At 48.6% G+C, this 16,113-nt stretch overlaps 1 protein-coding gene across 1 annotated transcript; it reads right to left on the bottom strand.

Moving 5' to 3' along the window:
* Window positions 1-5,415: 5,415 nt before the first annotated feature.
* On the bottom strand, window positions 5,416-16,086 carry LOC115140335 (calcineurin B homologous protein 3-like). The gene is made up of 8 exons (XM_029678674.2): window positions 15,822-16,086; window positions 11,743-11,812; window positions 9,682-9,762; window positions 9,007-9,146; window positions 8,465-8,526; window positions 6,967-7,074; window positions 6,703-6,750; window positions 5,416-6,295 (listed from the first exon to the last, which is right to left on the bottom strand). Exons 1-8 carry the CDS (start codon window positions 15,883-15,885, stop codon window positions 6,206-6,208), a joined length of 663 nt encoding a protein of 220 aa, XP_029534534.1. The 5' UTR covers window positions 15,886-16,086; the 3' UTR covers window positions 5,416-6,205.
* Between the last annotated feature and the right edge of the window lie 27 nt (window positions 16,087-16,113).

The following is a 16,113-nucleotide window of genomic DNA, read 5'->3' as shown; positions in this document are numbered from 1 at the left end:
GTGCGGGGCACCGGTACACAGTCGATGTGCGGGGGCACCGGTACAGAGTCAATGTGCGGGGGCACCGGTACACAGTCGATGTGCGGGGGCACCGGTACAGAGTCAATGTGCGGGGGCACCGGTACACAGTCGATGTGCGGGGGCACCGGTACAGAGTCAATGTGCGGGGCACCGGTACACAGTCGATGTGCTGGGGCACCGGTACAGAGTCAATGTGCGGGGCACCGGTACAGAGTCGATGTGCGAGGGGCACCGTGTCGGGGGGGCACCGGTACACAGTCGATGTGCGGGGGCACCGGTACACAGTCGATGTGCGGGGGCACCGGTACAGAGTCAATGTGCGGGGGCACCGGTACACAGTCGATGTGCGGGGCACCGGTACAGAGTCAATGTGCGGGGCACCGGTACAGAGTCAATGTGCGGGGCACCGGTACAGAGTCAATGTGCGGGGGCACCGGTACACAGTCGATGTGCTGGGGCACCGGTACAGAGTCAATGTGCGGGGCACCGGTACAGAGTCAATGTGCGGGGGCACCGGTACACAGTCGATGTGCGGGGGCACCGGTACACAGTCGATGTGCGGGGCACCGGTACACAGTCGATGTGCGGGGGCACCGGTACAGAGTCGATGTGCGGGGGCACCGGTACACAGTCGATGTGCGGGGCACCGGTACAGAGTCAATGTGCGGGGGCACCGGTACACAGTCGATGTGCGGGGGCACCGGTACAGAGTCGATGTGCGGGGGCACCGGTACACAGTCGATGTGCGGGGGCACCGGTACACAGTCGATGTGCGGGGGCACCGGTACAGAGTCAATGTCGGGGCACCGGTACAGAGTCGATGTGCGGGGGCACCGGTACACAGTCGATGTGCGGGGGCACCGGTACAGAGTCAATGTGCGGGGGCACCGGTACACAGTCGATGTGCGGGGGCACCGGTACAGAGTCAATGTGCGGGGCACCGGTACACAGTCGATGTGCGGGGGCACCGGTACACAGTCGATGTGCGGGGCACCGGTACAGAGTCGATGTGCGGGGGCACCGGTACAGAGTCAATGTGCGGGGGCACCGGTACACAGTCGATGTGCGGGGCACCGGTACAGAGTCAATGTGCGGGGGCACCGGTACAGAGTCAATGTGCGGGGGCACCGGTACACAGTCAATGTGCGGGGGCACCGGTACACAGTCAATGTGCGGGGCACCGGTTCAGAGTCACGTGCGGGGGCACCGTACAGAGTCAATGTGCGGGGGCACCGGTACAGAGTCAATGTGCGGGGGCACCGGTACAGAGTCAATGTGCGGGGGCACCGGTACAGAGTCAATGTGCGGGGGCACCGGTACAGAGTCAATGTGCGGGGGCACCGGTACAGAGTCAATGTGCGGGGGCACCGGTACACAGTCGATGTGCGGGGGCACCGGTACAGAGTCGATGTGCGGAGGTACCGGTACAGAGTCAATGTGCGGGGGCACCGGTACACAGTCGATGTGCGGGGGCACCGGTACAGAGTCAATGTGCGGAGGTACCGGTACAGAGTCAATGTCAATGTGCGGGGCACCGGTACACAGTCGATGTGCGGGGGCACCGTACAGAGTCAATGTGCGGGGGCACCGGTACAGAGTCAATGTGCGGGGCACCGGTACACAGTCGATGTGCGGGGCACCGTACAGAGTCAATGTGCGGGGGCACCGGTACAGAGTCAATGTGCGGGGGCACCGGTACACAGTCGATGTGCGGGGCACCGGTACAGAGTCAATGTGCGGGGGCACCGGTACAGAGTCAATGTGGGGGCACCGGTACAGAGTCAATGTGCGGGGCACCGGTACAGAGTCAATGTGCGGGGGCACCGGTACACAGTCGATGTGCGGGGGCACCGGTACAGAGTCAATGTGCGGGGCACCGGTACAGAGTCAATGTGCGGGGGCACCGGTACACAGTCGATGTGCGGGGGCACCGGTACAGAGTCAATGTGGGGGCACCGGTACAGAGTCAATGTGCGGGGCACCGGTACACAGTCGATGTGCGGGGGCACCGGTACAGAGTCAATGTGCAGGGGCACCGGTACAGAGTCAATGTGCGGGGCACCGGTACAGAGTCAATGTGCGGGGCACCGGTACAGAGTCGATGTGCGGGGGCACCGGTACACAGTCGATGTGCGGGGGCACCGGTACAGAGTCGATGTGCGGGGGCACCGGTACAGAGTCGATGTGGGGGGCACCGGTACAGAGTCAATGTGCGGGGGCACCGGTACACAGTCGATGTGCGGGGGCACCGGTACAGAGTCAATGTGCGGGGCACCGGTACAGAGTCAATGTGCGGGGGCACCGGTACACAGTCAATGTGCGGGGGCACCGTACACAGTCAATGTGCGGGGGCACCGTACAGAGTCAATGTGCGGGGCACCGGTACAGAGTCAATGTGCGGGGGCACCGGTACAGAGTCAATGTGCGGGGGCACCGGTACAGAGTCAATGTGCGGGGCACCGGTACAGAGTCAATGTGGGGGCACCGGTACAGAGTCAATGTGCGGGGGCACCGGTACACAGTCGATGTGCGGGGGCACCGGTACAGAGTCGATGTGCGGAGGCACCGGTACAGAGTCAATGTGCGGGGGCACCGGTACAGAGTCGATGTGCGGGGCACCGGTACAGAGTCAATGTGCGGGGGCACCGTACAGAGTCAATGTGCGGGGGCACCGGTACATGATGTGCGGGGGCACCGTACAGAGTCAATGTGCGGGGCACCGGTACAGAGTCAATGTGCGGGGGCACCGGTACACAGTCGATGTGCGGGGGTACCGGTACAGAGTCAATGTGCGGGGCACCGGTACAGAGTCAATGTGCGGGGCACCGGTACACAGTCGATGTGCGGGGGTACCGGTACAGAGTCAATGTGCAGGGGCACCGGTACAGAGTCAATGTGCGGGGCACCGGTACAGAGTCAATGTGCGGGGCACCGGTACAGAGTCAATGTGCGGGGGCACCGGTACAGAGTCAATGTGCAGGGGCACCGGTACAGAGTCAATGTGCGGGGGCACCGGTACAGAGTCAATGTGCGGGGGCACCGGTACAGAGTCAATGTGCGGGGGCACCGGTACAGAGTCAATGTGCGGGGGCACCGGTACACAGTCGATGTGCTGGGGCACCGGTACAGAGTCAATGTGCGGGGGCACCGGTACAGAGTCAATGTGCGGGGCACGGTACACAGTCGATGTGCGGGGGCACCGGTACAGAGTCAATGTGCGGGGCACCGGTACACAGTCGATGTGCGGGGGCACCGGTACACAGTCGATGTGCGGGGGCACCGGTACAGAGTCGATGTGCGGGGGCACCGGTACAGAGTCAATGTGCGGGGGCACCGGTACACAGTCGATGTGCGGGGGCACCGGTACAGAGTCAATGTGCGGGGGCACCGGTACAGAGTCAATGTGCGGGGGCACCGGTACACAGTCAATGTGCGGGGGCACCGGTACACAGTCAATGTGCGGGGCACGGTACACAGTCGATGTGCGGGGCACCGGTACAGAGTCAATGTGCGGGGGCACCGGTACACAGTCGATGTGCGGGGGCACCGGTACAGAGTCGATGTGCGGGGGCACCGGTACACAGTCAATGTGCGGGGGCACCGGTACACAGTCGATGTGCGGGGGCACCGGTACAGAGTCAATGTGCGGGGGCACCGGTACACAGTCGATGTGCGGGGGCACCGGTACAGAGTCGATGTGCGGGGGCACCGGTACACAGTCAATGTGCGGGGGCACCGGTACACAGTCGATGTGCGGGGGCACCGGTACACAGTCGATGTGCGGGGGCACCGGTACAGAGTCAATGTGCGGGGGCACCGGCACAGTCGATGTGCGGGGGCACCGGTACAGAGTCAATGTGCGGGGGCACCGGTACAGAGTCAATGTGCGGGGCACCGGTACAGAGTCGATGTGCGGGGGCACCGTACAGAGTCAATGTGCGGGGCACCGGTACAGAGTCGATGTGCGGGGCACGGTACAGAGTCAATGTGCGGGGCACCGGTACAGAGTCAATGTGCGGGGGCACCGGTACACAGTCGATGTGCGGGGGCACCGGTACAGAGTCAATGTGCGGGGGCACCGGTACACAGTCGATGTGCGGGGGCACCGGTACAGAGTCAATGTGCGGGGGCACCGGTACACAGTCGATGTGCGGGGGTACCGGTACACAGTCGATGTGCGGGGGCACCGGTACACAGTCGATGTGCGGGGGCACCGGTACACAGTCGATGTGCGGGGGCACCGGTACACAGTCGATGTGCGGGGGCACCGGTACACAGTCGATGTGCGGGGGCACCGGTACACAGTCGATGTGCGGGGGCACCGGTACAGAGTCAATGTGCGGGGGCACCGGTACACAGTCGATGTGCGGGGGCACCGGTACAGAGTCAATGTGCGGGGGCACCGGTACACAGTCGATGTGCGGGGGCACCGGTACAGAGTCAATGTGCGGGGGCACCGGTACACAGTCGATGTGCGGGGGCACCGGTACAGAGTCAATGTGCGGGGGCACCGGTACACAGTCGATGTGCGGGGGCACCGGTACAGAGTCAATGTGCGGGGGTACCGGTACAGAGTCGATGTGCGGGGGCACCGGTACACAGTCGATGTGCGGGGGCACCGGTACAGAGTCAATGTGCGGGGGCACCGGTACACAGTCGATGTGCGGGGGTACCGGTACACAGTCGATGTGCGGGGGTACCGGTACAGAGTCAATGTGCGGGGGCACCGGTACACAGTCGATGTGCGGGGGCACCGGTACAGAGTCAATGTGCGGGGGCACCGGTACACAGTCGATGTGCGGGGGCACCGGTACAGAGTCGATGTGCGGGGGCACCGGTACAGAGTCAATGTGCGGGGGGGCACCAGTTAGTTGAGGTGTTTGAGGTAGTTTGTACATGTAGGTAGCGTTAAGTGACTATGTATAGATAAGAAGATTGAATGCGGTGCTCACTGTTGTTTCATCAGTGTTCCGTCTGGTTTAACCAGGATATGGGGTCTGCACAAATCAAACCAGCTTTTATAAATCTGTTTGATTTTCCAAACTGAATTAATTTTAAAATGTTGTTTGTGAAGGTAGTAGTCCATATTTATTTTTAAAGAAACTCATGTTTCCTCATAAAGGTGTAAATGTACATTCAAAGCATTGGTTTTGCTATCCACATTTTGTACAGTGAATTGTTTAATTGAACTTATGATGTCAAATAAATAAATTCAGAATAAATGCATTGTCATGATGGGATTATATTTAGTTAATAAAGAGATATTGAACTTCACACTGATACAGTATGCTCCATAAATTGAACAACAATCAACTAATCGTTCTGCTTAATTTACTTCAGTGGAACTGAGTAAAGTGCTTCTGTATTCACAAGAAGATGCACGCAAAACACAAATAATGTTGACATTTTTCATCACAATTTTTTATTTTTAATTTATAGAAAATGTATATAAATTACTGTCAAGGCTATTACAACTTCTTTGGGCACAATATCCATTTAATGTATTAGAAATTGAACTTAAACAAAGAAGTAGTACATTTAAGTGGTTATTCTTTGGTTTTAGAGGGTAGGAAGGTGAAACTTACAACTTAGAGAGTGCTGTAAGTCTCCCTACCAAGGCCATAGCAGAGGACAGTGTCCAGTGTTTCAATTGGAAAAGCACAGACATAATACAGCTGGGTGAAGTAGATAAATGAGTCCCAAGTCTCTAGCCCTGTAGGAATGCACTGTGCCCCGTGTCTCACGCTCTGAATGTGAGCCAGAATAATAGTGACCCTGGATGCCATTGCCAACTCTGATCCTCAGAAGTGATCCACATAACAGGTCATGTGAACATCTAGGCACTCAAAATGTTAGTACTGTAAACATAACATTGACATGAGGGGGGCGGTATGAAGGGAGGAGGGGGGTATGAAGGCTGAGGGGGGTATATGTAGATAATATTGTGCATTTACATGTCATGTATCACAATGTATTATTCTGATAATAATTTCCCATTAATAATTAAAAGTATGAAAACATTAGTGCATATTAATTGTATTTAAATATTAGTGCATATGAAAGGTATTTAATTACACTTTAGTGCATATGAAAAGTATTTGGCTTTATTACAGAGGAAGACGGGAGAGTCTAATTCAACAAAAACAGCAGTACCATAACGATGTCTCTTAAAGGAGACCGAGATTCATTTAGATTTTCCACATCGCAAGGTTGCAGTGTCCATGTGTAAGAAGCGAACATGCATCCTCGTCTCAATATCGAAGGTGTTTAGAATCTGAGGGGAGAAAGGGTAGTGGAATATAAGACTGATATGGCAGTATACAGTACATAAAGTATACAGTACAGTATATAAATAAACAGTATATAAAGTAAACAGTATAAAGTATACATTATATAAAGTAAACAGCATAAAGTATATCAAGTATACAGTATATAAAGTATACAGTACAGTATATAAATAAACATTATATAAAGTAAATAGAATAAAGTATACATTATATAAAGTAAACATGCATAAAGTATATCAAGTATACAGTATTTAAAGTATACCAGAATTTAAAGACACCAAATGTCACTGTTTTAATAGCTTGTGTTTGTATAACTCATAGTGAAATGGCATTTCCTTTTTTTTAATGAAACAGACCATTTGAATATGTTGTGCAATACACAGTAACACCATACCTGTAGAAAATTTTCAAAAGTGATTCCTTCATAGAATTCATCAGGTTCCTGAAAAACAAAGTAACCCAATTCAAGCAATATGGCATGATGACCTGTTCTTAGGCACGACACGAAGCAGTACACAGTAGAACGGTACTTTGTACTTCAAAATAAGGTGTGGTTCACTAATTAATCGCGCTATCAGCATATCTTACTCATATACCTACTTCATCAACTATTTGATCAGTAGTACAATAAAGCAGTGTTAGTGATTAACCCCGTTACCATTTTGCCCCTTGTAGTGCTTGCCACTTCCAGCATGGCAGCGTCTGCGATGGCTTTGGCGGTCTCCTGTCCGATAGTGCCAGCCTTAGATAGGAGCTCCTCCACCACCTAGATAGAAAACAGCACAATGGTCCATAAAACATTTATTCATTTATTGTGTTATCTTGAATTTCTGATGTACACGCAATTCAGCTTTAAAGCTGCCATGAATATTGGAATAAACTCAATTTATACTAAAATGGTCAATGATAAACCATCCATCACAAAGCGTCACAGGGATAGGAGTGCTGACAGGATCAGTATTGCGTTTTAGATCCTAATGTAAAAGATTACTATGTGGACAGGGGGACCTGATGTTTCATCAGCACTACTTCTCTGAGACACTTTGGGGGGAATTCCGACCCGAGTTAAACACACCCGTAAATGGAAAGTCCCTTATATGCACTTTTCTCTCTAAGAGTATACTGACCTTGAGAATAGCATGCTATTCACCCTACTGTTCGTTTGGGGTGGAGATCAAATAAATGAAGGGTTGGCTGTGGTGTCTACAGATACATCGGATTCTGACCTTGACTTAAATCCCACCTTTACATGCGCTGAAACTGTGAATAAGTGCGAGAAACCTGTCGGCTCCAAGTGGAACAACATCAACTTAATTTTTTTCTGATGGAAATAACACCATTCTCCATGCACTGCAATTTACAGATTGATAAGAACTATTGATAAGAGCTGGGTAAATGAGTAAGCCGTAACGACAGGACCATTGTCATCACAGTTCCATGATTATTAGGGTACATTTATAGGACTACTGTTCAACCCCTATTGTACACTGTTCTCACCTTCCAATATGTATGGATTGAACAATTGAATATGGTAACTTTCAGGATGAATCAAACAACTGTATTTTATTTGATTTTATTCATAAATACTTTCCTAACCCTAAATAATATACAAGATCAGAGTATTTTTAAATCTACCAATTGGTTCTGAAACAGAGATGAATATGCATATATTTAGATGGCTTTCATTAATTGATCCCTAATATTCTGAACCCTTCTCTCCATAAATTCTAGTGAGTCTGTCATGAAAATTCAAATTAAAGATAGGCATACACTAAATTCAAATTAAAGATAGGCCTACACTAAATTCAAATTAAAGATAGGCCTACACTAAATTCAAATTAAAGATAGGCCTACACTAAATTCAAAGGGATGGCTTCAGATAAATTTACTGAAAAACATATTGAATGAAAACTCCACGAGAAAATCTGTTGGCTAGCAAGTGGGAGGGGTTTTCAGCAGTTGAATTAAATGAATTCAGTGCGCCAAGGGAACCATGCCTGCAAAGCCTGTTAAGCACCAGCACAAGGTGAATACCAACTACTGAGAAGTGTGTAGGAAAGGCGTACATTTCCCATGTCTGAATCGGGCCCTTTGTGAATACAGGCCCTGGGCCTGGAGGACTATGGTGAGGAGAGAGAAGTAAAGGGAGGCGTTACCCGTCTGTACTCCTCCAGGTTGATGGTGCCGTCGCTGTCTGTGTCATGCATGTTGAACAGAACTGAAGAGACAATAAAGAGGAACAAGCTAAACAGTATGTTTTTTACCAAATATTTTCTCCCCAAATATAGTGTAACTTAAGGGTCTCTTAGTATCATTGTTCAGGGGAAGGATATGACTCTAATGGCTCTAATGACTCTAATGAATGATTTGCCTCTGAGATTCAGCCATGATTATGAGGATCAATACAGACTGGCTGGTGCACTTTAGGCCGTATTTAGATTCTAGACAAGAGTATGATTACTGAACTGAAACTTTGTTAGAATTCTATCTACGCTTGAAGAATAGCCCTTAGAATAGAAACTCAGAATATGTTATTTTTCTTCAATTATAAATCTTGGTGTTGACTTAGTATCAAACCCATGTATTCTGCATGACTCAAGACCACGTTAGCTCACTGAGTTAAAGCCTAGGCATTAGCCCAGGGTACTAACCCAAGTCTTAGACAATCTTACTTTACTCATCACCAAACCAAACTCACATCGTAGTTTCTCCCTCCTCAGGTTCTCCCTCTCCTCCTCCGTTAGGCCCATGGGTGCTGGGCGGAAGTGAGTCATCACCATAAGGAACTCCTCAAAGCCAATCTCCTGGACTGTACCCGTCTCATTCTGGTGGAGGTTTCTGTATCAGGATACAGAGGAGGCATTTAGCTGGTTAAACCAGGCTCACCAGTGAGGGCAGGGTTCAGTTTGGTTCAACCAAACAATTAGAGAGGCATAGAGTCACAGTTACATGGCAATTCACTGACTGCCATGTGCTGAACATGCTTCACGACTAAAGCCTTCACAGCATCACTGATTACTTCATGAACAAAACTCTTCTCTATGTGTAATAACTTGGTTATAACAGTCAATGGCAGTAAAGATGTATTGCATGAGTGATTTCAATATTTTCAATATGGTTTTTTATTTTATATATTTTTTACCTATTTGTCTCCCCAATTTCGTGGTATCGAATTCGTAGTTACAGTCTTGTCTCATCACTGCAACTCCCGTACGGACTCGGGAGAGGCGAAGGTCGAGAGCCGTGCGTCCTCCGAAACACAACCCAACCAAGCCATACTGCTTCTTGACACAATACCCACTTAACCCGGAAGCCAGCCACCACCAATGTGTCGGAGGATATTTTCAATATTACACTTTGGCTATATACTCACCTTTTATCAAAGAATGCATTAATAATTTGAGCCCGGATTGGATTGTTATCTAGAGCAGGGATGCTGGCCAAATCCTCTCGACTGCAGAAGAAACATGATATGACAATACGTTAGTAACAAGTAAACAGCAAAACAGAAAACATGACATGACAATACGTTAGTAACAAGTAAACAGCAAAACAGAAAACATCATATAATAGTTATTTACCTCTATTAATCAAAGTTAAAGGGCGTCTTTTTTTCTAAAGGTCAAGGTTATTGTTCTGTCAATACATATTATTTAAATTCAGTACAGTACAGAATATCAAAAATAAATACTTGCACACTCCCTCTTTCTTTCTAAAGGGAACGCATGTGCAATCTATCACTATGTCACTATGCAAGGCAACCTGCCAATGATGAGTGATTGTGTGTGTGTGTGTGTGTGTGTGTGTGTGTGTGTGTGTGTGTGTGTGTGCGCCTATGTCTGTGTGCGGCCATAACATAAATACCCACAATGCAACACATTCAAGAGGACTTAGCAGGCACTATTTTAGGCCTAGATTCAATCAGATCATGCGTTAACCGACGATAGCCGACACCCGCATAGCTGATGTTTTGGAGGTGTCGGAGGTGGAACTGCTGAGCAGCTGCTCTTGTTCATTGTCACGAAGCCACACTCATCCCACTAATATTAGTTCAGAAGGAGAAAGTGTGAGCGATATAGAAATAATGACACTCACATTTAAAATAATTAAACAAAATGATGAGGATTTCTATCGGCCTAATCGAGGTGTAGATTACATCTCACATTCAAGTGTTCAAACTTATAAACAAGGCTGCATGAGATTTCTCATAATGCGACTCCGTGCAGGCAGGTGTAGATTTACAGTGGGGCAAAAAAGTATTTAGTCAGCCACCAATTGTGCAAGTTCTCCCACTTAAAAAGATGAGAGAGGCCTGTAATTTTCATCATAGGTACACTTCAACTATGACAGACAAAATTAGAAGAAAAAAATGCAGAAAATCACATTGTAGGATTTTTAATGAATTTATTTGCAAATTATGGTGTAGGGACTGTAGGGGGGCGTTGGTGGACTGTATGAGGGCGTTGGTGGACTGTAGGGGGGCGTTGGTGGACTGTATGAGGGCGTTGGTGGACTGTAGGGGGGCGTTGGTGGACTGTATGAGGATGTTGGTGGACTGTATGAGGGCCTTGGTGGACTGTATGAGGGCGTTGGTGGACTGTATGAGGGCGTTGGTGGACTGTATGAGGGCCTTGGTGGACTGTATGAGGGCGTTGGTGGACTATAGGGCGTTGGTGGACTGTATGAGGGCGTTGGTGGACTGTAGGGCGTTGGTGGACTGTATGAGGGCGTTGGTGGACTGTAGGGGGCGTTGGTGGACTGTATGAGGATGTTGGTGGACTGTATGAGGGCCTTGGTGGACTGTATGAGGGCATTGGTGGACTGTAGGGGGGCGTTGGTGGACTGTATGAGGGTGTTGGTGGACTGTATGAGGACGTTGGTGGACTGTATGAGGGCGTTGGTGGACTGTATGAGGACGTTGGTGTACTGTAGGGGGGCGTTGGTGGACTGTAGGAGGGCGTTGGTGGACTGTAGGAGGGCGTTGGTGGACTGTAGGGGGCGTTGGTGGACTGTATGAGGGCGTTGGTGGACTGTAGGGGGCGTTAGTGGACTGTATGAGGATGTTGGTGGACTGTATGAGGGCCTTGGTGGACTGTATGAGGGCGTTGGTGGACTGTAGGGGGGCGTTGGTGGACTGTATGAGGGCGTTGGTGGACTGTATGAGGACGTTGGTGGACTGTATGAGGGCGTTGGTGGACTGTATGAGGGCGTTGGTGGACTGTATGAGGACGTTGGTGGACTGTAGGGGGGCGTTGGTGGACTGTAGGGGGGCGTTGGTGGACTGTAGGGGGGCGTTGGTGGACTGTATGAGGGCGTTGGTGGACTGTATGAGAGCGTTGGTGGACTGTAGGGGGGCGTTGGTGGACTGTATGAGGACGTTGGTGGACTGTATGAGGACGTTGGTGTACTGTATTAGGGCATTGGGTGACAATACCTTAGTGTCTCCTCATTGTTACTCAGCTGTCTGAATCTCTTGTTGATGTTGCCAATCTGCTCCAGGGAAACTGAAAGAAACCAATCACAGTAGTTTAGAGCAGATTAGCTTTATTGTTTTTCCAGATACACCGCCCTCCTAGACTGGTTGGATATCTTTACACTGCTTTTCATTTTCATTCAAGCTTTCCTTCTGGATTCTATCTGTTGTGAAATGCAAAACATGTCAATGAACTGTAGCAAAAAATAAGGTGCAAACAGGTACAGAACAGATAGACCTGTTCAGAACTGTGACAACAATGGGTCTACGACACAATCAGCCTGATGATAAAAACACAATCAGCCTGATGGAAAAACAAACACACTGGTGTGATTATATTTGCATTCAAAGGGAACGTTGAATTATTGACTTATGTGTGGGCTAATGTCTTCACATGAGCATTTGAATGTTATGGTTGCTAGATACAGTTATAGAACCACAGTTTGTGATATTTGGAAGAGGTTATTTAGCCGACAATAGTGTTTATTTTAAAGGAGGAACTTGCTTCACCTCTCAAATGGATATTTACAGGAGCAACAACTACTGTAGGTGAATATGCTTCAGTAACCACAGAACAATAGGCTACCACACACTAGACTTTGCACAGGCAGGTGTAGAGATTAATGTAGGTGGCGGTGCATTCATTGTCAAGATCTCCATTCTCACTTTACACACATGGTAATAAACTTAAGTTGGAATTTTATTGGAAACGGTCCATGATCAATCAGAGTATTATTATCAGTCTTCATTGAACTCTCTCACCCTCTCTTCTGAAAATCAGTCATTCCGTTTATGAAAGCAGCCAGCTGATAAGATTAGCAGATCAATGTTCCAAACACCTAGCTACCACTTCAAACCTGTACGTGCTATACACTGAGGGGAAGCCAACCTGTACTTCATCCACGTGTTATACACTGAGGGGAAGCCAACCTGTACTTCATCCACGTGTTATACACTGAGGGGAAGCCAACCTGTACTTCATCCACGTGTTATACACTGAGGGGAAGCCAACCTGTACTTCATCCACGTGTTATACACTGAGGGGAAGCCAACCTGTACTTCATCCACGTGTTATACACTGAGGGGAAGCAAACCTGTACTTCATCCACGTGTTATACACTGAGGGGAAGCAAACCTGTACTTCATCCACGTGTTATACACTGAGGGGAAGCCAACCTGTACTTCATCCACGTGTTATACACTGAGGGGAAGCCAACCTGTACTTCATCCACGTGTTATACACTGAGGGGAAGCCAACCTGTACTTCATCCACGTGTTATACACTGAGGGGAAGCCAACCTGTACTTCATCCACGTGTTATACACTGAGGGGAAGCCAACCTGTACTTCATCCACGTGTTATACACTGAGGGGAAGCAAACCTGTACTTCATCCACGTGTTATACACTGAGGGGAAGCAAACCTGTACTTCATCCACGTGTTATACACTGAGGGGAAGCAAACCTGTACTTCATCCACGTGTTATACACTGAGGGGAAGCCAACCTGTACTTCATCCACGTGTTATACACTGACGGGAAGCAAACCTGTACTTCATCCACGTGTTATACACTGAGGGGAAGCCAACCTGTACTTCATCCACGTGTTATACACTGAGGGGAAGCAAACCTGTACTTCATCCACGTGTTATACACTGAGGGGAAGCAAACCTGTACTTCATCCACGTGTTATACACTGACGGGAAGCAAACCTGTACTTCATCCACGTGTTATACACTGAGGGGAAGCAAACCTGTACTTCATCCACGTGTTATACACTGAGGGGAAGCCAACCTGTACTTCATCCACGTGTTATACACTGACGGGAAGCCAACCTGTACTTCATCCACGTGTTATACACTGAGGGGAAGCAAACCTGTACTTCATCCACGTGTTATACACTGAGGGGAAGCAAACCTGTACTTCATCCACGTGTTATACACTGACGGGAAGCAAACCTGTACTTCATCCACGTGTTATACACTGAGGGGAAGCAAACCTGTACTTCATCCACGTGTTATACACTGACGGGAAGCAAACCTGTACTTCATCCACGTGTTATACACTGAGGGGAAGCCAACCTGTACTTCATCCACGTGTTATACACTGAGGGGAAGCAAACCTGTACTTCATCCACGTGTTATACACTGAGGGGAAGCAAACCTGTACTTCATCCACGTGTTATACACTGACGGGAAGCAAACCTGTACTTCATCCACGTGTTATACACTGAGGGGAAGCAAACCTGTACTTCATCCACGTGTTATACACTGAGGGGAAGCCAACCTGTACTTCATCCATGTGTTATACACTGAGGGGAAGCCAACCTGTACTTCATCCACGTGTTATACACTGAGGGGAAGCAAACCTGTACTTCATCCACGTGTTATACACTGAGGGGAAGCAAACCTGTACTTCATCCACGTGTTATACACTGAGGGGAAGCAAACCTGTACTTCATCCACGTGTTATACACTGAGGGGAAGCAAACCTGTACTTCATCCACGTGTTATACACTGAGGGGAAGCAAACCTGTACTTCATCCACGTGTTATACACTGAGGGGAAGCAAACCTGTACTTCATCCACGTGTTATACACTGAGGGGAAGCAAACCTGTACTTCATCCACGTGTTATAGACTGCAACACTTTTCACTTCCAAAAATACTGTGATATTTGTTGGACTGTCAATTAATTTTTAGATACATAATTGACAGTGCAATATTGAAATCACAAATTATACTTTTTACTACAAAGTAAAAAATCTGACTATAGAGTAACCTGTAGACTCAACATATTAATCTTGCATGGAGCCATATTGGCAAGTTGCATGACATTCTATACATCTGGTTCAATAAACAGTGGTCCCTCTGACCTTACATACCACCACCTACCACCTTCTAATCAAATGTTCAATGGAATGACAGAAGGACAATCAACTGTAAGTGCTGTTATTGTGAAGTGGATACATCTAGGAACAACAACGGCTCAGCCGCGAAGTGGTAGGCAACACAAGCTCACAGAACGGGATCGCCAGGTGCTGAAGCGCATAGCACGTACAAATCGTCTGTCCTCGGTTGCAACACTCACTACTGGGTAGCAAACTGCCTCTGGAAGCAACTTCAGCACAATAACTGTTTGTCAGGAGCTTCATGCAATGATTTTACTTTTGCCTAGCAGCCGCACGCACACAAGCCTAAGATCACCATGCGCAATGCCAAGCATCGGCTGGAGTGGTGTAAAGCTCGCCGCCATTGGACTCTGGAGCAGTGGAAACGTGTTTACTGGAGTGATGAATCACGCTTCCCCATCTGGCAATCCAATAGACAAGTCTAGGTTTTGCGCATGCCAGGAAAACGCTACCTGCACCAATGCATAGTGCCAACTGTAAAGTTTGGTGGAGGAGAAATAATGATCTGGGGCTGTTTTTCATGGTTCGGGCTAGGCCAATTAGTTCCAGTGAAAGGGAATCTTAACTCTACAGCATACAAAGACATTCTAGACAATATTGTGCTTTCAATTCTGGGGCAACAGTTTGGGGAAAATGTTCCTGTTTCAGCATGACAATGCCCCCATGCACAATGCGAGGTCCAAAGAGAAAATGTTTTTCGAGTTCAGTGTGGAAGAACTTTACTGGCCTGCACAGAGCCCTAACCTCAACCCCATCGAACACCTTTGGGATGAATTGGAAAGCCAACTGCGAGCCAGGCCTAATCGCCCAACATTACCCGACCTCACTAATGCCCTTGTGGCTAAATGGAAGCAAGTCCCTGCAGCAATGTTCCAACATCTAGTGGAAAGCCTTCCCAGAAGGGTGGAGGCTGTTATAGCAGTAAAGGGGTTACCAATTCCATATTAATGCCCATAATTTTGGAATATATTCAGTGAGCGAGTGTCCATATACTTTTGGACATGTAGAGTATTTTCCCTTCATCAAAGTTTAGTCTGTTTATTGATAAATAAGGAGTTATTTTGCATTTGATTATAATCAAATAGAAAGTGAAATAAAACTGTTGAGAGTATTGTAAAGCCTAGGCTACTTACATCCAGTTCGATCAGCCAGATCTTGGAACTCGTGTTCAGTGCCCGCAGACTGCGAGGCTCCCATTGCGATTATTCTCAAAAGAGCTACAAATGCGCATTGAAGTTCTTTCAGGAGCGCACTATGATCTTAACCGCAGGTAAAACGCCTTGAGTTGTACTGTCCTCACTAGTACCAAGAAGCTCTTTCCTCTGCTTTCATAAGGAAGTTAGTAACCTACTCTTTATTATGGTCCATTGGGAGAGACGCTGTGCTGACTTCCCCAAGGTCCTAAAACAGTGTACCATTGTGGAG

The sequence above is a fragment of the Oncorhynchus nerka genome, linkage group LG13, assembly GCF_034236695.1.
Source record: "Oncorhynchus nerka isolate Pitt River linkage group LG13, Oner_Uvic_2.0, whole genome shotgun sequence".
NCBI classification, from domain to species: Eukaryota; Metazoa; Chordata; class Actinopteri; order Salmoniformes; family Salmonidae; genus Oncorhynchus; species Oncorhynchus nerka.
The sequence above is the reverse complement of the archived record's forward strand: the minus strand, read 5'-3'. Positions and strand labels throughout refer to the sequence as shown.